This window comes from Rattus norvegicus, chromosome 17 (assembly GCF_036323735.1).
Source record: "Rattus norvegicus strain BN/NHsdMcwi chromosome 17, GRCr8, whole genome shotgun sequence".
NCBI lineage: Eukaryota > Metazoa > Chordata > Mammalia > Rodentia > Muridae > Rattus > Rattus norvegicus.
The window spans coordinates 55,366,365-55,389,867 of record NC_086035.1 but is presented as its reverse complement, the minus strand read 5'-3'; the positions used below and the strand labels follow the sequence as shown (position 1 = coordinate 55,389,867).

The 23,503-nt window shown below is 40.0% G+C and overlaps 1 protein-coding gene across 8 annotated transcripts in view; it reads right to left on the bottom strand.

The window, feature by feature from the left end:
• The window catches only part of Hecw1 (HECT, C2 and WW domain containing E3 ubiquitin protein ligase 1), a 413,125-nt gene extending 390,161 nt beyond the window's left edge, over positions 1-22,964 (bottom strand). For 4 of the 8 annotated variants that reach the window (XM_017600485.3, XM_017600489.3, XM_017600487.3 and 1 more), the window contains exon 1: positions 22,830-22,964. In XM_017600485.3, coding sequence (XP_017455974.1) covers positions 22,830-22,859 — 30 coding nt within the window. In that variant the 5' untranslated portion in view covers positions 22,860-22,964. Of the gene's footprint in view, positions 1-21,402; positions 22,298-22,829 lie in introns of those variants that run through there. The other 4 variants (XM_008771697.4, XM_017600486.3, XM_017600488.3 and 1 more) reach the window with 4 other exon arrangements.
• Between the last annotated feature and the right edge of the window lie 539 nt (positions 22,965-23,503).

Genomic DNA, 23,503 nt, shown 5'->3' with positions numbered 1-23,503 from the left:
GTGGACACGTGGGTAAGGCTGGCTAAGGGTTAAGATTCAATGCATTCCCTTCTAGGTGTGAGAAGACTTCTTAATTTATGTGACAAAGCTAACGTTGTAGTGCACACTTAAAACGTCTTAAAATGCAGCGCGCAGGCAATATTCACCTCATCATCGTTTTATGACAGAGAATAGAATATAGGGTCCGGTTCTGAATTTGGAATTGTATGTTAATTTGGCACCTCTCAAATGATTTGGGTACAAGGTTTGCAGACCAGATATGAAGAAACAAAAACAATCACCTCACTTTCCATTCAGCAGTGCCTAACATCCCTAAGAGCAGTGCCTCAGAGAATTTTTATGAAAATCCAGAATACGGGGTGAACAAAGAGTCTGGTCCAGTCAGAGTTTTCAGGGAAGATAAAATACTGAGCTCACTCACGTCTAAATTGAGAGGGCAGAGCACCTGGAAGAATCCTGCTGTTTTGTGGTGAAGATGGATATGGTTATTATGGGGGTGATGGAACTCATATGTTGGGAACACTACTTCTCTTATGGATAAATTTTTTCCTATGTGGTCCTTTCAAATGAAAAAAAAATCAGTTTTCTATAATCCAAATCTCTCAGTAAATGTGACACCAGAACCCTAGTGAAACGTCTTACTCTTGGCCTCATTTCAAGAGATTCTAGGACCACATGGTTGGTGCTTCCTGGTCCACAGAGAATCGTTCCCTAGTGACCTCATTTAGACATTCAAGCAAAGGACAGTACGTACAGACAGAGGGTGAGAGCTTTTTACATCAGTGAGCTGTAAAAAGTGCAGCCATTTGGCTTTCTCTGTCCCAACACAGAGGTGGATGGAATATTTGTGCTTCTTTAATGCCACAGGTTGACAGTAACTGATACAAAGGCTGAGAGCTCCTCTGGTAGAATTAGTCTCCTATGAAGAAACTACAGGGGACCCTTGAACTGCTGGAACATTAACATTACAGACAACCTTACTAGACACTAGGCCCCAGGCCGGAAACTTTACACGCATGTCTTTCATTGGAGACTTAGAACAATTCATCGTCAGATCCATGTTAAAGGCTAAGAGAGAAACTCAGAGGCCTGCTTGAGACCAGGCAGACACAGTAAAAACAGTAGTCAAACTTGTCATCTGTCCCCAAGTCTACCTCTTTAGTGATCATGCCGTCTCTGTTTCCGTAGACTATGCCTCAGAGGTAACTATAAAATAAAACTAGTAAGATGAAACACAACCAGTTTGAACTAAGAAAGAAAATCAAAGAAATGGAAAGACAGAGGCAAAGGGGAATTATGAACTTCATAAAAAGGAAAACATTATAAATAAAAAAGATACAGTAAACCGAAAGAAACAAAATGAAAACCACTTAGAAGCCCAGATGATGTTATTAATTTATGTTAATACAATGTTTTAATATATTATACCTTATTAAAGTAATTGTGAAATACTAAGTATTACGAAAGAAAAATGTGGCATCAGTAAAATAGAAAAGCAGGAGTCTCAAGTCAGGAAGTAGATTCCTCCACTTTCTGCAGCTCAGAAGACTCACGATCTCCAAAAGGGTCTCTGAGAATGTCTGGTACAAACTGGTAGCATTTTCGTGGCTAGACCCTGGCAAACTTCAATCTTGCCAAGGTTACAGGATTTCTGACAGATTAGATGGAGATTTGACACTGTTCTCCTCATTAGACAACACACTTCAAAGATGCTTTGAAGAAAAGTAGCTTCGAGCCAGAAGCTTCTGGAACACTGTGATAGCCCCTCTGTGATCCCATTGTTACTGTCTACGTTCTTAATTAGGTTCATTTTCTCTGCCAGTTAAGGAATTAAAGAACAAATTGGGTGCAACAGGTAGTAATGCAGCTGCAGCAGGGGAATCTCAGACACAGCAGGCAGAAGCAGACAGAATCAGCTGGTAAAGAAAGGCTTTTATCAGGGGCGAGGGAAACACGCACGCACGCACGCACGCACGCACGCACGCACACCCCAAAGAGCAAAAGGCAGAGCACACAGAGACAGGAAGACCTCTGCTTGAAGACTGTTTTGTTATTTTAAGAGTCTTTGGAGTGTTTTTTCCACCCTAATTTAGGGCTAGTCAGTTTGAAACAAGACAGGATGGTTGTTTGACCCACCATGGCTGTAGTGTAAACATGTCCTGATCCCGTCTTGAGCTTGACGAGCCAGTAAATCAGTAGGGTTCTCTAATGACAGGAAAAAGCTCACAAGGGCTCTGTTTTAAACTTCCAGGATTTGTCTCCGGTTAGGAGGGTAAGGAAGAAGAAAATTTGCCGTATTTCTTAACTAGATGTGGACCTTCTCCCTAGGTCTGCCTCCCAGGAATTCTGTCTCGTTCCTAGGCCCTTGGAATTATTGTATTCCTCCTGACGGTGGTGTTTACACAGACCTGCATACTGGGGACGGAGCAGACCACCTGCACAGCTGTGTGCAGTGACCTCACCCAGACAGGGCTTGACTCTGTGTGGATGGATGCCACTGTGGAGTCCTGCAGAAGAGACTCTCGTTTCACATTATTCAAACCATCTTATCTGGTCCTGGAAGTCTTTCCTGTCACTTTTATACCTCCCACCCCCAGCACGCTCTATTTTCACTCTAAAACAGTTTCGTAGAAAGCATTGTTCAAAAATGCTGCTTAAGCTTCTGTATGGCTTCTTCTATGAGAAAGCCTTTTACTGAGACACAGACCACAGTCCTCGTCGTCCAATACAGTTAAAAACAAATGTTACAGGTATAGATTAGGAAGACGATGATATTTTCACAGTGATAAATAGATGGTGCAAGCAAGTACATACACAGTTAGGGTTTTGGAATGTGCCATCAGGACAAGAAATACTGAAGAACACAAAAAGGAACTTCCCCAAAGTAACCCTCCACTGCTGCGTCTCGGAGGGATGCTTCATGATCGATTTACTGGGAAGGTGGGGAAAGATATGCTTTAGGAACCAAAAGAACAAAACAAACACACAACAAATGCTTCAATAAAGAGATATTTACTCATCATCACTAGTTACACCATTCAGCACATTTTGCAAGAAGGAAACGATGTCCCTACCCTACTTCCTAACAGTCCTAGCACCTCCTGGTTAATGCCGACCTGAACAGCAGCAATTCCAACCACACAGAAACAATGTATCCCCGCATTATCTCTTGAAGTCGGAGGCTCATTATTTTGACTCTTTAAAGGAACATCAAATGCATTTATTTGCATACTCTTACGTGAATAATGTAACACTGGCACTTAAGAGAGGGCCATAAAACAGGTTCTAGGCATCCAATGCCCATGAGATTCTGGAAAGCAGCCCACCACTATCACACATCCTGGAGGAGCCCAGAGGTTGCAGAAATGAGCAGTCTGACTTATCTCCCATCTAGAAGCTTCCAAAAGCCCTTCCATCCATATGCTTGACTACAGAATCTGTTCTCAGACCTCACAGTCTGTTCACCTGTACCTGAGGTACCAAGCAGGGTTTGGGTGTGCCAACCTCTCAGACTGATGAAAGTCTGCTCTTGACATTTCGAGGTCCAACTGATTCGATTCTTCCATTTTTCTCTACAGACATAACTTTTTTTGGTGCTGAAACCTGGGAAGATCTTCCCTCTAGGTCCAGCCTGACAGGAACCTTTCCATCACCAGGTGCTTTCTTCATATTTTGTTTCTGGACTCAGTGACCTAATCTCATCAGGAGCCATGGTTTCTAGCGGCTAAACCATGTGAACAGAGCAGGGGTTTGTCTCAACTCCTACTGGCAGAGTAGAAAACTCACTCTCTTTCTTATCTTCTAACCGAACTCCATACTTGAGAGGACCACCCTTGCAGTTTTGAGAGATATGCACAATGCTGGCCATTCTTTCTAAGCAGGTAAGTAGGTAAGGATACCCACTGGTGCCGGGAGGCTGACTTCATTTCAGATCCTGGGATCTTTCATTTTTCCCCGATAGTTGCCACATGGAGGTCTGAGGAACTCTTAGGAACTTCCTTCTGATGTTATTTCTAAACTGAAGAAAGCATCTAGTAGACAATTATACTTGGCCTATTCAAACCTACAGTAAAAGTAGTAGCTCCTATTCCTCAGGAACAACTGGGCCTCGAGATGGACCTTGATAGGTGCCTTGATAGGTCATTCTCAATTCTCAGAACTTCTGGCCTGGACTTGGTATTTTCGAACCTACCATCTGTGAAAGTGGGACTAAATTCCTCCAGTTAAACAGCAAATGGCCAGAGCTTTCCACCTTTGAGTCTCCTTTTTATCTACACCCATGTCTTCTCCTTGATTCCTCTATTTCAGCACATCAGGTTTTTATCAGCTTAAACTTCGAAACCCAATTCCTGTGAACATCTCTTGGTTTTGGCCAGGCAGATTTGCCCCCATCTTCCCAAACTTTTCTCCTGTATGTCTCTCTACACATACCTTCCCCTCCCTCACATTCCTGTCTCCACAGTCTATCACCAATGACTTCGCTCTCTCCCTTGACCCTTAATGCTTACCCTCTTTATGCTTCAAATCATTGGCCTATCAATCTATTTTTCTTTGATAGAAAAGGTCCAATTGAGATCTGGAAAAACATCCCTCCTGAAGGAATATCTAAATCTTGCTAAGAAAAAAAATACTGGTTCATCAAAAATTATTTTAGAGATTGGTGACTTCTTGTTCTATCACAGGTTAAGTATAGACAGTCACATTTACCCCAAGATGATAGTCCAGTGACCCTCCTTACTCCTTCCTATGAAGGGACACTGTCTTAGGGTTTTACTGCTGTGAACAGACACCATGACCAAGGCAACTCCTATAAGGAAAACATCTAATTGGGGCTGGCTTACAGTTTCAGAGGGTCAGTCAATTATCAAGACAGGAGCATGGCAGCATCTAGGCAGGCATGGTGAAAGTGGAGCTGAGAGTTCTACATCTTCACCTGAAGGCTGCTGGTAGAAGACTGACTTCCAGGCAGCTAGGATTAGGGTCTTTTAGCTCACACACCACACCTATTCCAACAGGGCCACACCTCCTAATAGTGCCAGTCCCTGGGCCAAGCATATACAAACCATCGAAGACATCCAAACTCAACATGATTACTGGCGGTTTTTAATTAGCTCAGGTGTGGCACAAGGAACTCTTACCTTCCATGGATCAAATGGGAGCTGATGGAGCAAAAGTTATGGTGGCCAAAGCAAAGCAGCTGCTGTGCATAGGTTATGTTGTGGAGTTGTCCTGTGCTGTTTAAACTCACTGAGGAGCTGGCTCTGGAAATGGAATTTGGCTGCCCCCACTTCAGACTCAGGCATGTTTGTTTCAATGTTATGGGTCAAGCTGCCCCCTGACTGTGTCAAAGAAAAGGAAAACAGCAAAAATAGTCCAGGAATAAAAAAGCATTGTGCTTTAGAGAAGCTAATGAATAAACTATTTCCAGCATAGGTGATTCTATTTATCTCATGATATAGAGATATTTATAGAGAAAGCAGCTAATGAGATGACCATCCACAGGGAGAGCAGAAAGGACTTTCTACCTAAAATTTGCCCAACCAAAAACTCAAAAATAATAGTTCTGACAGAGCTTCCGTAGATGATTTCTAGGGGAGGTCATGTGTTTGATTTTTGTATCTCACACTTTACATCTGCTACATATACAATATAAACACTGTCTTGTATCTTCTATAATATTTACCTGGAAACATTCAAAGCCTCCTAGTTTACAGTATGCACACAGGACGCAGGTAAGGTTAATTAATTACATTATCCTAATTATGTAGTTTAAATTAATCTGTTATTATTATTAGTGATGCATTTCACATCACTGCATTTTAGAACAAAAAAAAAACCCTGCCATCTTCATAAGGCCGTCTTTGTTGGCTGATGGCTCAGCGGTTAAGAGCACTGACTGCTCTTCCAGAGGTTCTGAGTTCCATTCTCAGAAACCACATGGTGGCTCACAGTCATCTGTAATGGGGATCTGAAACCCTCTCCTGGTGTGTCTGATGACAGCTCGGTGTATTCACATAAACAAACAAACAAATCTTTACAAAAAAGGAGAAAGATCATGGCAGCTGGACTTGTTGAGTGTAGGAATCCCTTTATAGGAAGGAGTCAGGAGGGTCACTGACCTATCATCCTGGAGTAAATGTGACTGTCTATATTTAACCTGTGATAGAACAAGAAGTCACGAACCTATGTAATAATTTCTGAATCTGAACATCTTATAACCCATTTTTAATGGCAATAGTGTTTTTCAAAAGTATCAGAACAATGTGAAAGGGTTTAAGCTATAGCTTCGAAAGAGGGTAAAATGTAAATTTATTATAAAGGATGAAGAAAATATTCTAATACAAAAGACAAGTAAAGTTCCAAGTAAGGATGTATTGTGTTGGACACATTAATGAGATAATTATCCATTTTTATGGTTAATTGATAAGTCGTATTGGAAAGATAAGGTGGAGTACAACCAGGAAGCTCTAGGGGTTCATTCCTGGTCTGTAAACCTGGTATCACAGGTTGAAGAGAGCAGACAAAAATTCTTCAGCAAATAGAACTAAAGTGTTAGGTATAAGAAGAAAAAATGGAACTGGAACTTAAAGGGAGGGAAAGGACCCAAAGATAGGGTCAGAAACACTACTTCAGTGATTCTTGTCGTTGTCATGGCAGAAACGAAAATATTCTAACAAGTCACTTTTCTCTCTCAATTTGATTAATCGGCCTGTTGAAACAATGAATCCCAAAGAAATGTGGACTTCTCTAGGACTCTCATGCTGGGAGAAGGAAAATTCCCAGCTAGAAGGAGTCTCTCAGAAAGAGATTCATACATTTCTGACATCTAACCTTCTGGATGAAACTGAAGTCTAGACAATGATGCATCAATGGTGGGCATGACCACACCTTGCCTGGGACCACATAGAAGCCTATCACTGACCCTGTATCTCACTTCAGGACCCAAAACATGGACTTGAGGTGTTTACTGGATCTCTTTGCCCCTTGTTTCAATGTGGTCACTTTGAATAAATCTCCCTTTTCTGTTTTCCACTATTAATCTGGCTCCTTTATTGACATATTGAGGACAGGGTTAGTCAGAATTGATTGGGGCACAGGTTGTGATTCCCCAAGTTCAATAACATTCTGACATTAACTTTCAAATCTTGAGCAAAGAAAGACATCATTGAGAACTGGGAGGTTAGCAATTGTAATTCTGGAGCAATTTTGTGGACATTTGTTATCCTTTGTGTGGAGGCTGCTTAATTCCAACATGTTTACAAGTTTTCAGAAATGGAAGAGTTAGGATATACTTACCAGTCATAAATATAATTTCAAACACAAATTTGAGATGATGGATTTTTCATATGAAACACCTTGTAATCTCAGTGGATTTAATGTTAAACCAAGAGAATCCTGGGTGGGAGGAAATTACTCAATTGTAATGGTCCAACTAGGACTGGGAATGTAGAACTATGTTTTGCAGAGCTATGAGAAGAATTTTTATCTGCTTTGTGGGTGCATTGGATAACAAACCTCTGATGTGTTGAGTGGGTAATTTTTGAAGAATACAAAGGTGGAAGCCACCATCTGTGGCATGCACCTGCTTCAGATGAGCCACCAAGAAAAAGATCATTCTTTATCAGAAAGTGGTTACCACTCCCACATGGCCCTCCTGTCTCGCAATTCTCCTTTCCAGGTGGCCTCTTACCACGCCCGGTAAGAGTTGCAAGAGCCTTTTAATCCCAACCCATTTTAGGAAGAAGTACCAGGCAAGGATGTTCTCTGCTCTAAGACTAGACTTAGCCTCTCTTGGGAATGGAGAATGGACTAGTCCTGCAGGCCTATTATCCTCTTGTTACCAGGCAAAAACGGAACTACATACAACCTTGTGGAGATTCCTATTTAAAACAAGTCTTATTAGTTGTATTTGTTTCTTGTCTGTTGTTGTGAGCAATACGTTCTGAAGCGAGATCAATGTTTAAATAGAGGATCAAAAATATGCTCATCTACATGGTCCCAGGCAAGGTGTGGTCATGCCCACCATTGGTGCATCAATGTGTAGGCTTCCGCTTCATCCTGCAGGTTAGATGTCAGAGACGTGTGCAATTTTCTATTGCATAAAACACAATGATAGAGGTAGGCAACTAATAAAAGAAAGAGGTTAATTGGGTTTATGGTTCCAGAGAGTTAGAATTCATGATGGTAAAGTGAAGACACGGCAGCAGGTATCTGGAACAGCAGCTGAGAGATCACATCTCAGTCCACAAGCAGAGAACATGGGAGTCTTTTGAAACCTCAATGCCCTCTCCCAGTGGCACACCTCCTCCAACAAGGCCAGATCTCTTAATTCTTCCCAAACAATACCACCAACTAGGGGCAAAGTATTCAAGCATATGAATCTATGGTACTCATTCTCATTCAAACCACTACATTAGATAAATGCCAAAAGTCTGAGTGGCCACCTTTTGACAGTTCATTCTATCTTCTCATCAATATCAGGGCTCTTTAGTTCTAGAAACCCACAGGGGATCTAGAGCAGAAGAAATATGTAAGCTCTGGTCATCTGGTCAACACCAACTGGCTTTACTGTCCCAAGCAGGAAGTGACATCAATAACAGTCAAGTAAGCATACAAAGATAAGGATTCAGAAAAAAATGCATTTTGAAGAGTGTAACAGAAATTTTTTTAAATCTTACAAATTATACTTGCGTATCTTGAATAAACTATCATAAATACATAGAAGTGAAACCAGATTTTTAAAAAATGAAGTGAAAATGACTTAGAGCTGCAGAAAGGATAAGAAACCTGAGAACACGAAGAAAAACTGATGCATAAAGAGGCAACTGCTACAGACAAGTGCTTTACCTTTGTCCATTATCTGAGAAGGTTTCTGTGGCACCGAGCAAAATCCCGGTGTTCACATATACAAGAGAGGTGTTTACCTTTCTTCCAGCTTTAGGACAATGTGAGCGGATAGGGCAGTACGTGATGCCATCAGAACTCATTATCTTCGGTGTTTGGCTCTTTTCCTTGGATTACAAAATGGCTCTTAGCAGTCTAGTCACCACAGTAAGATTCTGTGTCTAATATGGTGGAAGAATAAGGAGGTTCTACAGCTTGCCAGATGAGTCAGCTCCCTCACAGAAGCACCACCTACTGATTCCCAAATATATCTCTTAAAATTTCAGTATGTCATATGACTATATCAACTTAAAAGGAAGACTAAGACACAAGACTTTAAGATGTAAATATTCTTAAATTCAGGCAGTGTTTAACGGGAGGGGGAGGGTAGAGGAAGAAAGGAACAGATATACAATAAAATCCCTGAGAGAAGAATAACAAAGGTACAGAATCAACACACTAAACATGTTAGGGAAGTGTTTTCCTGGGATGGACATGAGATTTCACGTCCAGATGGGGATAACAGCAACAAATGACTAGATAACTCAGCATAATCCTCAAAGTCATTCTCAAAAAATTCTAAAACTATTGCAGCAACAAATAATTTTAAAGTAAGGCTGTCTTTAGGCTAACCCATGATTAGCAAAAGAAGGTTAATAAATGTACAGTGGGGAAAATTGTGCCACAAAATAACAATTGTAGTCAAAATATTATTTATGAAAAATAAAAATATCCACCACCTGTAAAATAATTATTTTTTAAAGTTTGTACAAACAGACCTTTTCTCAGGTCTTTGTGTATGTGTGTACTATTTAGCTAAAGATATATATGTGTATATATACATATATATATATATACATAAGATAATTCTTAAATTGATTTGTGAGCCTTGGTTAAATTTATCTTAATAAGCTTCAAGCATGTACAATATTTATTAATTCACCAATAAAGTACAAGCATATGTTTTACATATACATATATACATATACATACATACATAGTAATATATTTCTTTTTTCTTAGGAAAAAGATGAAAATCAAAGGTTAGATTTCACTATTTTCCTCAAAGATTTTATACCAGGATCTAAAATTATGCTTTTAACAAATTTATTCATTATAAAAAAATGTGGAAAATATTTCAAAGTTCCTTTAAGAGATACTGTCCTACTGCTGGAAACAATATTCGCTTACATCATTGAACATGGGTTAGTTTAACTGGTGTCTAACCAGAGGCTTTACACTGGATCAATAGTGGCACACATATTATGGGAGTAACCAACTTTCTGATTACATTAAGGCCTACTCCACAGGATAAAACCTGTAACTGACACTGTTAAAGTAGCCTAGAATCTGAAACTAGATAGGTCATGGGCCTAGGGGAAAAACTATTACTATTATTCGGCTAAAGGAACTTTTTAGCAGAAAGATTACTCTTAATGGTAGCTGCTTTACCCATAGATCAGGGACTCCGTTAGCACACATCAGAGAGGCTTCTTTTTGACTGTATCAGAATTAATGCAGTAATCGTCTTTGGACAGTGTGCAAAGAGTGGGAGAGTTTGGAGTATTCAGTCCTAAATGAGGTATTTTCATCAAACTCCTCATGATTCCAGGTTCTATGTGGTAGAGGAAATGGACGAATTATAATAGCCAAAGGTGACGCTCAGCTTCAAGGAAACAGTGTATTCCAGACATAACAGGCCTGGAGAAAATATGAACTCACTATATTGTTACAACATATGCCTGCACAGGTTCAAGTCAGATGGGATCCCAGTACTGAGAGAAAGAAGCAGATATGGTTTCCCACCACTAACCAAGAAGCTAACTGTAGTTGACACACAATAACAAAAGGAAAATCAGTTTTCTTTAATGGAGTCTCCCTTGATACATCAAGCACACTTCAGGGTATTCTGAATTCCAGGAGTAGCTGGACAACACAAAAGAAATTCAGTGATATTTTGGAGGACTTTGTTTCAATTTGCCTTTTTTGTCTTTATTGGGTTTTGGTTTGTTTTGATATCTTTTTGTTGTTGTTGTTGTTAAGTTGTATGGGTAAGGCTGTAGTGAGAATCTGGGTGTAATTGGGGGAGGGGAAAATATGATCAAAATATATTGTATGAATTTTTTCAAAACAAAATTGTTCTAGCATGCTGTTTCTCTTTTTATTTTTTGATTTTTTTGGTTTTACATATTTATTTATTTATTTATTTATTTATTTTTAGGCTTTTATTGGCTTTTCTTTAATTGGATATTTTCTTTACTTACATTTCAAATGTTATCCCCTTTCTTGATTTCCCCTCTGGAGTCCCCCTATCCCTTCCCGCCTCCCTCTGCCTCTACTATACTTCTTTCTTGACCACTGTTATTAAAGAAGACTGCACTGACTGGCTGAAATTGGAACTAGATGATTTTGATGCCAACTGGTTCTTACCTTACAGCCTGAAAGAAGCAGAGACTGACAAGCTGCCTAGGAGAAACAAAGACCAGCAAAGCCCACTAGAAAGGACATTTGCTAGCGTGTCCAGTTGCCATCAGGCTGTGAGTTTGCCCTGAGTTTTCTAGCTTATATGAACTACCACCCATGTGGTGGTGGGCTTTGATGATGCAGCTGCTCCTATTTTCCTGTAAGTAATCCCAATAAAACGCATTGGCTCACCAAGTTGGAATTTCTGCTTGGGTATGTTGTAGGCTCTCTTTCTGATCTGAGTAGACACGTGTGTCGAATCTTCCAGGTAAAGGTCTCACCACACAATAGATAATCAATGGCTAGTGCGGTGAGCACTGTCAGCTCACACGTGATAACATTTTCTAAATCGCATATGTATACACACATATTAATGTAATATTTTAGGTAAATAAGCAAAATATAATTCTTGGTGGATTTTCAGCCATCTCTCTCCCTCCACCTCTTCCTGTACTGACCCCCTGCCCCAAGTAAAATGCACTCTGTTTTTGCCATTTTTATGAGCAAAGAATATGTAAGGGCTAAAGAATGCTCTACATAAATGAATTCTGGGCCTAGAACATTCCAACCTCTCTCAGTTAATCAGCCTAAGCAGCACAGCTTAAAACAGCCTTTGTAAAGACAACTTTTTTTCTCTAATAGTTTTCCAATAGAACCAATCACATTCTGTGACTTGCAGGGTGCAAATGTTGGTTTTAAATTGTGTACCATAATGCTACACGTCGCTAGAAAGGCTCATTCCCAGAATCTGATGTAGATGAGGCTGAGTATCAAGGAAGATTAAATAGCTGATAAAACCATTAAGGAAAAGTCTCCTGGATTATATCAGCACTAACAGCACAATGACACAGGTCTGTCTGTTGTTTTCCTCATCTTCTCTATCTGACATAACACTTCCATATGATTTATTATAGAATTATTATACTTAAGATAATCATGAGCACTGTTTAGTCTGAAGGTAGCAGATGAAAGAAATATGCATTTTTAAACAACAATGATCTATACAATTTTAATAAAAACCTAGTTTAACTATACATTATCTCTGTATTTATAAGTATTTGTACTCTATGAACTATATTATTTATATTTAGAATATTTAAATAAATCTGCTGTCTTCAATTTAGTCTTTCTTTTGTTCATTTGGACCTCATGGTTATAAGCTCATTATAGTGGGTAGCCATAAGACTAGGAAAGACTGGTCTTCAATATTTAAATTTATTACAGCTCTCTCTGTGGATACTAACTTAATTTATTTGATTATATGGGCATTATACCAGTTTATTTTGTAACAGTAAGTGGAAAGTCACATTACAGAACAAATTAGGTAACAATATAGTATTCTTTAAGACCTTCTTTTTTAAAGAAGATTTTTGCTTTAATGGACCATATTGTAATAGTATCGAGAGGAACAAATAAAACTTGTTAAAAATCAGAATTTTATATCCTTTCAGACATAACAAAATCTGACCTTTGGTTTTAATGATCAGAAATAGAAATGGAACCCAGAAAGAGTCGTTGTAATACTGTTTATTTCCTTGTATTAGAAATATACAAACATTAATTGTATAAGACCCATGTAGCGGTAAAAAAGGACACCTTAGACACCAATTTAATCAAGCAACAATACTTTAATGTATAGGAAATTATGAATGTTGGTGGCAATAGGGACTGATGTGTTTATATAATTTGGAGAAGAAGATTCCACCAAACCTTTGGTTGCCTCTAGGAAGGGTGAATGGAGTTGTTAGTTGGTCAAACATAAATGTGCTATGGAGCCGTTTACAGTGCTAGATCTGTTGTTTTCATAGCAATAAAAATGGTTAGTTCAGGGCTAGAGAGATGGCTTAGTGGTTAAGAGCACCCAACTACTCTTCCAGAGGTCCTGAGTTCAATTCCCAGCAACCACATGGTGGCTCACAACCATCTGTAAAGAGATCCGATGCCCTCTTCTGGTGTATCTGAAGGCAGCTAGAGTGTACTTATATATAGTAAATGAATAAATCTTAAAAAAAAAGGTTAGTTCAGCTTATATATATATATATATATATATATATATATATATGTTTATGTATGTATATATTTTAACACAAATGTAATACAGTATATATGTTTTTAATAGGAAAAAGTTTGTGTTCTTTGATTGTAAGAAATTGGATTTAAAATATAGGTACCCCATATCTTTTTTTCACAAGATTTAAAGAAAACTTTTTGTCAGTTTAAAAACTAGACTTTTGAAATTGAAGTATCCAAAGCAGTTTGACATTATTTTTATTTTTCCTTTGAACCTGCTGTTTACCGTTGTAATATACACATAAATCATTTAACAACAATTGTATCTAAAGAATTTTATTTTTATTTTAAGCTAAAATACAGAGATGGAAAATTGCCCAAATTATATTACTAAGATATAGGATTTTAAGATTATCTATACATTTTAAAATAACCTTGTAAACCTTGAAGCAAGTTTTGAAAAAATGATCACAGGATGCAGGAGAGGGCATGTTCAGAGATGTATCTTACTCAGGCTTGGCTAAGAAATGAACCTTGAAAAGTTTGTTCATTTTTTCGTTTTCAAAGAAGCAAGAGTAGTCAAATGTAACACATCTAAAAGCACAGAGTTAAGTTAACCTCTTGGTCTCTGGAATAAAGAGTTTAGTATCTCAAAGGAGAGAAATTATCCAATAGAAAAAATTGCACTGCGGAGCAGAAGTAAGCATTTATTTAAATTAACTTTTATTCTCAAGTAATATAGATCATCTTATAGACGCAAAATTGAGACAAGGGTCGGAACTGTATTTCAATAATTGTGTTACTGGGTGGGCAATCAACCGTTGTTATTGGAGCAGTTGGGGTTGCAGCGTGTTCTCTTGAATTCTTAGTTTTACAGTGAACCAACAGAAAGTGGGCTAATAAAATAATATTAGTTTATATGAGCACTTACAAGACAATCTAGTACCTGCCTAATGATATAAAGCAAACACATGTAAACAGTGCATGCATACATCAATCATACATATGTGATTTTTTTAAAAACAAGATTTTTCATATTATTATTTTGGGGAATTATTTATATCTTTGGGAATCCTCATTGTGAAAAGGTAATGTAATATGAAGATCTTTAGTAAACATATATACACATTATTTTATACATACTTTGGTTTTAATAAAACCTTTACATTTAAATTTTAATATTAAAAATTTGGGGAAAGAAACAATATGATTTTATGTTACCCATGATTATTATTCAAGTGTGAAATAAAATTTTAATTGGCATATTAATTCAGAATCATTTTTGGAAGGAAAACATTATCAAAATATATGTATATCATTTTAAATTTTATAGATTAATAAAATGTATATCTTCTGACTCTAATGATTATGGTTTTATAATAACAGTAAGTACTTTTGGGTTTTGTGTATTAATTGATAGACCCAATGATATTATTTTATAATGTTTTAAGGTATTCAGAGTACCAAGTTTATAAAATGGTATATATTATTTAGGCATTACTAAAATATTCATGTTTTATATACACACACATGCATTTTAATTAGGCATGCCATAAATAATGTTTTAGCATACCACAAAAATAAATTAAAAGAAACTGATATGGTCACAGCTTTTAAAACTTTCTCTTGACACAAACAACACGTTAAAACAGTTATCATAGACACACATGACACAGTTATAAACTAGGTGCACCTAGCTTTTAGTTTTTAAAAGTAGACAGTTTATTTAAATTGCTTTATTATTTTATGTGTATAGGTATTTTATCTGTGTACCCCATGAAGACAGTGCCCGTGGAGGCCAGAATAGGCATCAAATTCTCTGTAACTATAGTTCCAGATCATTTGGGGCCACTATGTGGATGCAAGGACTCAAACCAGGTCTAATGGAAGAGCTACCAATGCTCTTAACCTATGAGCCATCTTTCCAGCTTCTACTAAAAAAAAAAAAAAAAAAAAAACAAAACAAAAAAAAAAACCTCCCATAAAGTTAAAACATACAGATTTAAATGTATCTATTTTGACCTTAATAGTCACAGAGGTCAGAGGTCAGCCTGTTCTTCAGAACATTACAGGGAAAGGATCAGCAGACACACACACACACACACACACACACACACACACACACACACACACACACACACATCCATGCGATCATCATTACAGAACGCATAGGAGATAGGCAGAAAGCCATATTATCTGAGGTTAAACCTCCCCATTTTCCCCAAACATTTGTGGATTGAAAATTTGCAATTGTCACACACAGAAAGCTGCCTGGGGTGTTTTATCTCTAAACACTTCCTCTTTCTGGAAACTATCCCTCTGTGCCGCCCACCCCATTTTCCCCCTTCCTCCTGAAAATAAAACTTGCAAGCCTCTCAATGTTAGCTAGGGATTTGCGTTCTGGATCAAAACTGAATTTGTGAATTTGAATCGGAAATCCTCCATCCTCTTCCACTGGGTCTTGGGGTTATCTTTTATAAAAAACATTTATAAAAACATGAATGTGCTCAAGGTCACTGGGTTATCTAGCCTTATGTGCTTCCAAACAAGTACTAAAGTTCCTCCTGACCCAGAAGAAGGGCATTGTTGGATTTCCCTATAAGGCCATATACAGACAACTCTGTTAGGTTGCAGGGGACAATGCCTCTTATCTTTTGTTTCTTTATGGTCAGACACTCGTCAATTTCCTAAGCTAAGTGTGAAAAAATGTAATAAATCACTTCAAAGGCAAAGAAAACCAAGACAAAACAAACCAGAGACCAAAATGTCTTGAAAGGTTTAAAATGGAGCCACAGGTGAAAATAAGTCCCTAAGAATCCAGAATGACTTTGGGGATCTGAAAGCAAGCAAGCAAACAAACAATACTAAATGTCTAGACCAAAATGCTTTCAAAGCAAACAGATGATATACCATAAACTTTGAAAGCAAACCAAAATCAGACAGGTATCTATCAAATAGGATCTTTAAATAACCAGCTCAGAATAAACAAATGGACCAGCAGCCAACTCAAGGGAGATTTGAGAGAACCCTGGAAAGAATTCACCAACAATCTACCTGGAGAAAGCACTCCAAGTGGCTTGGACTGAATGGGTTCTTGACAGTACCCTGCTTCTATCCAGCCGACTCCTGTTGTGAGAAATGCATTATTCCCTCAGAATCCCACACTGGGTCCAATAACTGTCCATGCAAACACAGCTGTCACTTTACAGGGAGTTAGAGTTTAGTTTGGAGCCAAATGTGGGTGACCATAGCCAAGGAACACAGGTTTGGGTTACCACCCGATTCCTTTTCCAACATGGAAATAGTTTCATGAAGTTTTTATAGTGTCAGTACAAAGAAAGTCATAAATCAAACATTTTTCAAATACATCGTTGAAATATCAGAGAGGCAGGTTATAGAAAATCGGAAGGTAAAATCACAGCTAGAGATCTCTGTCAAAATTCTTAGCCCTTTGATTGATGAGAAATGGGGCTTTGTTAATACATTCGAAAGGTTTTTATCTGTTATCACTAGATAATAATTCTGGATTTATCTATCAATCACAGGGTGGCAGATGAAACACACAGGTAGGCAAGGAACAGCTACTTAGAGGGCTAAAAAGTTCTCAAGGTAAAACCTGAAACATTTCAACATCTCCACATCAGATACAACTTTTTTTTCCCAGAAATTCTTGTTCACAGGGGTGAAGGGGATTCTGAATATAGCAAAGAAAAACAGAAGCCCTTTATAGGCCAGTAACCTACTGTTCATACTCTGTGATGGTTTCTTGTTTTGTTTTCCCTTGTGGTTTTGAGACGGGTTCTGGAACTCCCTGTGTAACCACGGCTAGTTTTTGCTCCTTCAGTGTCTGCCTCCCACCTCCAAGTGCTAAGACTGAAGGTGTGTGTGTGTGTGTGTGTGTGTGTGTGTGTGTGTGTGTGTGTTTGTGTGTGTGCAACCACTCCTGGTTTATGCAAGGATGAGAGGGCAAATGATGAATTGTTGACAGGTTTCATCCACCCAAAGCATGGCCTTTCATTTTTATCTCTCCATCTTTTTTCCTGCTTAATCTGAATCTCTGCCTTTTAATAATGTACAGGATAAAGATTTCTGTTTCCTTAAACCCCAAAGAAAAAGCAGACAACATTCCTGCAGTGTGAACAGGTGTTGACTTAAGGACAACATGATTAAATTATAGTCCCTGGTCATAGAAGTAAATTTTGGTCTTTTTTTTCCCTTTCACACACATGATACTTCCCTGACATCTGTGAAATACAAATATATCTAGAAAGTGTGAAATGAAAAATCTGTTCTGCTAAATACATGAAAGAGACCCCAAATGAAGTTTCCATGATAGTTTGCATCATCATGGGCACAGATGGTGTCCTCCTCTAGCTCACCCCTCCCTCCCCTCAAGCAGGCTTAAATTTTATCCACTGTATTCATCCAAAAATATCACGTGAAAGTAGATAACACCAGCAGAGCCCATCTGCACATGATATTTTTATTGTGCATTCAACTTCTGGCTGATAATTCAAGAAAAGTATGGTTTCTGGTCACACAGTACTCAGATTGCCCATGTCTTGTTGCCATAGAAGTTCAGTGACCTAGGAATCTAGTGGTCATCACGCATGGCATCAATAACTGTGGTATTATCAGCATCTTACATGGATCACTTGTCATTTTCTCCTCCAGTGTCCATGCCTTAAAACAAAATAGCCACTTACTAATAACCCCATGTATGTGCATTATGGAATAAGATATATAAATTCATCAATGTGCTGTTCCATTTCCTAAAATATCTAAAAGAGGCTTTAAAGACAAAATGCCCAGAGTTCATGCTTCAGGTGAAGTTGAAAGTCTGTGAAAATACAGGAATATTACAACATCCTTGAAGACTCCAACTGTCTCTCCACTTCACAGTCCCCTAATTTGGAAAAATAATGTGTACAAGTAAACTTCAGTAATCAGAAATGGGTAAGACAAGTGGGAAGGCATGGGATTCTGATGTTTCCCTTGGTGTAGCCCACAAGGTAAGTGGTAGTATTACCCTTGAATCTAGTCCACGAGATGAGTGTTAGTGTTACTCTGGTGTGCATTTTCAAAATGGGGGAGGTGGGTTTTTTTTCAGGAGATTAGGTTGACATGAAATACAGGACAAATCATAATTAGAGAAAGAGAAAAGAGAAAGTGTTGGGTTAACCTCAGGGAACACTTCTGATCAAGGATCACTCAGAAAACACCCTACATGGTGATGAAAGCCAAGCCTTGACTATCAAATCCTGAAGTTCTAAACATCTCTGAAATTGTACACCTTTTAATGCTGTACTCTAGGAACCAGAAACATCAAGAACCTTTTTTTAACAGAATATATTTAGTTATAAAGTTAAGAAAGAATTACTGTAAGTATCTATAGAGAATAGGGTTAACAGAAGATTCAACAAGATCACAAGGAAAACCACATGTGTTCCCAAGTGGCCTTAAGTTACTTTATGCCCATACATCATATAATACATATAAATTTTAAATGTTAATTTGATTATCAATTAATTATTTTAATTCTGGAGTTTGCACAATGAAATAAAATAAATGTAAACAAACAGAATTGTGTTCTCTAAGTGACCTGTAGCATTGTCTGCCTAAACCTCTTACTTTTAAAAAAGAAAGTAAATCCTCTGAGCAAGTGAATAAGTAAAATGAAGAGAGAAAGAAACAGAGATAGAGACAGAGGTGGGGGGAGAGGGGGAGGACAAGGAAGAAGAGGAGGAAAAGGAGGAGGAAGAGGAGAAGCAGGAGAAGGAGAAGGAGAAGGAGAAGGAGAAGGAGAAGGAGGAGGTCACAGAGAGATCAATGACTTAAACACTCAGAGTTTTGAGCAGGAAGGGTACAAGACCTGGGCTTTTCTAGTTTCCCAAGGTGATTTGTCCTGGAGTCTCAATGTCTGTGAGACATACCTGTCTATCTAAGAATCTGAATTCATGAAGATTCCATCAAAGTAAGCTGGCTCAGGAAATATTGGTCGCTAACTACTTGATCATTTTAGAAATATAATGTATAATTGTTAAATGTGATTTGTACAAATATGGGTCAGTCTATAGCATTTCCTAGACATGGCTGCCATCCTTGCAAGCACTAGGCAGTAGAATCTAGACTTGAGGAAGAAGTGACAGCAATGCTTTGGTCTTCAGAGAACAGAATACAAACAATTTTCTTTCAAAGCTAAGACAGAACAAAGCAGTGGTCAGAAAAATTTTGTCAAAATAGAATGACACATACAGACCATTGAAGTAAAAAGGAAAAAAAATTTTTCCCCAACCCTACAGCATTTTAATGTTCTCTCTACATAGTTTTGTTTGTTTTCTTGAGAGGAGTAAAGCCTCCCTCAAAGGCATCTGCTGAAAGGCTTGCATTTGAGTCCTTGCATACCATTTCCATTAAGCATATTATGTAACCCCTCTGATTCTTCCAACTGACTCATGAAGCAGAAAATACCCACCTTCCTCCTGCCTATACAATTACAGAACATTCCCATGACCTGAAATCCATTCAGCAAACGTTCTCCACTACAGATCATGTACCAGGCAAAGTGCTAGGTGCTGCAGACTTGAGGGGCGAGTTCGATAGTGGCCTTGTTCTGAGCTTTCAGAGTAACATTTAAACAGGAGGCTGTAACATATTCACAACTCAGATAACTGCAGTATGCTCAGCACTAACCTAGCTGTGTGAATGGAAAGGCTATAGGGGAACAGTCAACTATGCACAGCTATTCCAGGATGTTTTGATCATAACATTTAAGGAAATTAGTGCTCAAATGTGTTTTGCGTAGCTAGGCTAGAGTCAATTATTAAATGCCTCACTGTGTCTAACTTCTAACAGTTACCAAAATGAACAAAATACTCTATTTGCCTGTTTAGAAGCACCATTGTCTCAGATGTTCTCATAACAGTAGCCAATGTGAGCATGGGAGCATTATGGGCAATAGCAAACCCTAACAGAGACAGTCAACCTGATGCTACTGCTAATTACTGCACAGGACAAAACACCTGCCTGACCTCTTTCATTAAGAAATAAGCAAACAGAAATCAGAAGCTGGAAGTGTTCTGAATTATCAGCGAGCAATTAAAGCAGAAAGTAAGATAACCTGTTACACAGTGCACTCCATACCCTCTACTGCCCTGCAGCTCCCCTCCCCTGTGAAGCCTCTTTCTATAGTGGACTAAAATTGATCTGTTTTAAGTCATCAGCTCACTTCACTTCCGGGAGAAGCGCCGAAGCTGAAGTAAACATTTTAAGATTAAAAATAATTAGGTCCAAAATAAAGCCGGGGTTTGCATCCATTATTTTGGGCTGTAATTATTTGTGTTTCCCGGACTGGCTAACTTTTCTTACCTCCTTAATCACTTAGCAAAGAAAGCTGGAACTAAAGGGAACCGTAGGATTAACTGGACCCGTTACACTTGAGGAATGGAACTTAGAGCTTTTGTCTAATGATTACATTTTGCCCTTTAAGTATTAGTTCATTCCTCGGCATGTCTAGAGCGTGGAAGGCAAAGCCTCCACAGGCCCATCTTTAGGAGCCAAAGTATGAAAGGTAAGAGTTGAATGATGCCATATCCAGGAAATAAACAGCAGCTGCAGTCCTTCTGCATGACAAGCTGTACCAGCTCAGGATGTGGCCTCCTGAACCTTGTCAATAATGTCACAATCTGTATAAATTTAGGCAACTGTCTTAATGAAGATCTATCCCCACAAAAAGAGATCTGTCATCCTGCAAAGAAACCAATTGCCCTAGACTGGGATCCTAGGTGGATCTACTAGAACATATTTTTTTTTTTAAAGAAATACTACGGACCCTGGTTTGCCTGTTGATCTAGAACTAAAAATAGTTCTTCATTTTACCACTGCCACATTCCAAAGGAGGTAGCAAGCAGAGGAATCAGGCGACAGGGAATTCTGCCACAAGCTACGTCTCTACACACATTCATATTAGGGTGGGCATTTGGATTGTAATCCCTTCTTAGTGGAAAACACATTTTCAAAATGAATCCCCAAGCTAGAGTGAATTACCATTACCGTGATAGTTTCCAGGCGGAGAGTCCCACGGTTGAGAAAAGCGGATCTGGCCACCTCCTTTGAGAAAGCCTTGAAACACAACACCGCTGGGGTCTTTTAAAGTTGACCTTTTTAGGTAGGGCACCTCACCTCCTAAACCGCCTTTTAAATTCCAGGAAAAGAGAGGTCACCTCTTATCTTTGAACTATGCTGTTCGTCCTGTATCCACTTCTGCTGAATACAGCATAGTTATCTCTTCAAAGAAAGTAGGAAAACAAGGGAGACTCCCACCACTGCTGATCCCAGAAGTAAGCCCCAAAACTACAGCAACGTCAAAAAAGAAAAAAATGTCTTCAGTAGCTAGGAAAATCCCCGAATGCTATCTGCTGTGAGCTCAATGCAGACTGAGGCTAGCTGTGGCCGGAACCACAGCAAGCTGGGGCATCTCTGCAGCCTGTTTCTCTGCCAGCTCCCCCCCCCCTCCGGGCGGCGCCCCCATGCTCTACTCTGAGTTTGGCAGGAAAGAAGTTACCCTGCCCAGCCTCTGTGTGCGAGATGAACAAACCATACATCCACACTCCCCAAATTAGTGCAGTGCAGTGCCTGGGAAATCGAGGCTGCAAGGCTGTCAGAAAGCCCTGGAGTGGAGAAATGGAGGGCCACTTTGAGCTCTAGGATTTTGCTGCATTGTCATGGCCTGGTAAAGTATGGAGAATGTGTCGAATCTCCAGACAAAACTGGACCGGATGCAGCTTTCCCTGCGCCCTCTTGCCCCCCCCAACCCCCGCCCCTTTCCCCTCCTATGTGCAGGTAACAGTAGGGTGGGCGAAATGACCAGCTGCTCCCGCTGAAACTCAGGTGACAGGCCCAGATGAGAGGCACAACTGGCCAGGAATGGGGAGGCTCCTGGGGAACACCTACACGGAGCATCTTCGCCGCCAGTCACCACCCAGTAGCCTGCACCTGGCCGCGGGCTGCAGGAGCGGGTGAGTGAGCAGAGAGTTCGAGCGGAGACCATGCGATACAATTGTCTAAAAGCCTAGGTTCACCAGGAGTGGGTGTGGGCTGGGAAGGGGGATTACGTAGGTCTCTCCGCCCCCTCCCCTGCTATCTCCTAGCCACTGGGAGGGCGCCCAGGGGCGGAGGAGGCGCTGCGAACCCGTTTGGGGGCTTCTTTGTTTCTCTTTGGGGCCCTCGGGAGGGCCCTATCAGCCTGCTGTACCCAAGCTTTGGGATGCCAGCCCGGCTTGGGCGGCGACCGGCCCCAAACCAACAATTGAACCTCGCGGGAGAAGAGAGAGGGTGGGTAAAAGGGTGGATCCCGGCTCTTGGGAGGGAGGGCGCTGCAGGGGCTTCGAAGGGGTGAGGAAGCCGCCGCAGAAAGGGGGTGGGGAGAGGGCAGAGAAGAGGAGGCTGGTGGTCTGAGCGTGGCGTCTGCTTACCTTGGCAGCCTCCAGCTGGGCACAGATCATGCTCCGGTCTGCACGCAGGTTAGAACCGGGGGTCGCACGTGGCTTGCAGTGGTGCCAGGCATTGAGGAACTGGTTTGCTAGTCCTGGGCGATCAGCATCTTTTGCCTTGCTCTGACTCACCGCTGGAGCAGCTCTCGGCTAGTGAACCTGTGCGAGCCAGGAGGGGGCCTCCTGGGTCAGAGGCGCGTGGCGTTGCGGCTCAAGCAAGGACTCCTGGTGCGTGGCAACGCAGAACACTTTATTGCTTTATCCTCCCTCCCGCATCCCCTCCCTTCCTGCCTGTTCCTCTGTGGGAACCAGACTTGAGAACCAACCAGGAGCCAGGGTTGCTCTCTGTAGCTGTGCTCCGCCCTGCAGCCTCACGCACCCTCACCCTCCTCCTCGCCCCCGTAGTAGATAAATAGATAGATGGATGGATAGATAGATAGATAGATAGATAGATAGATAGATAGATAGATAGATAGACAGACAGACAGATTATGGATACCAGGGCCCCATCCTTCCAACTACCGGCAAGCATCAGCGGTGCTTAACAGGAACCAGCCAAGGCTGTATGGTCCCCTTTGTGTATATGCAAATGTTGTGTTCAAACGGATGAGTACAAACCTTCTAGGTAGGTGCGCTATGTCAGGTGTTTTTACCTC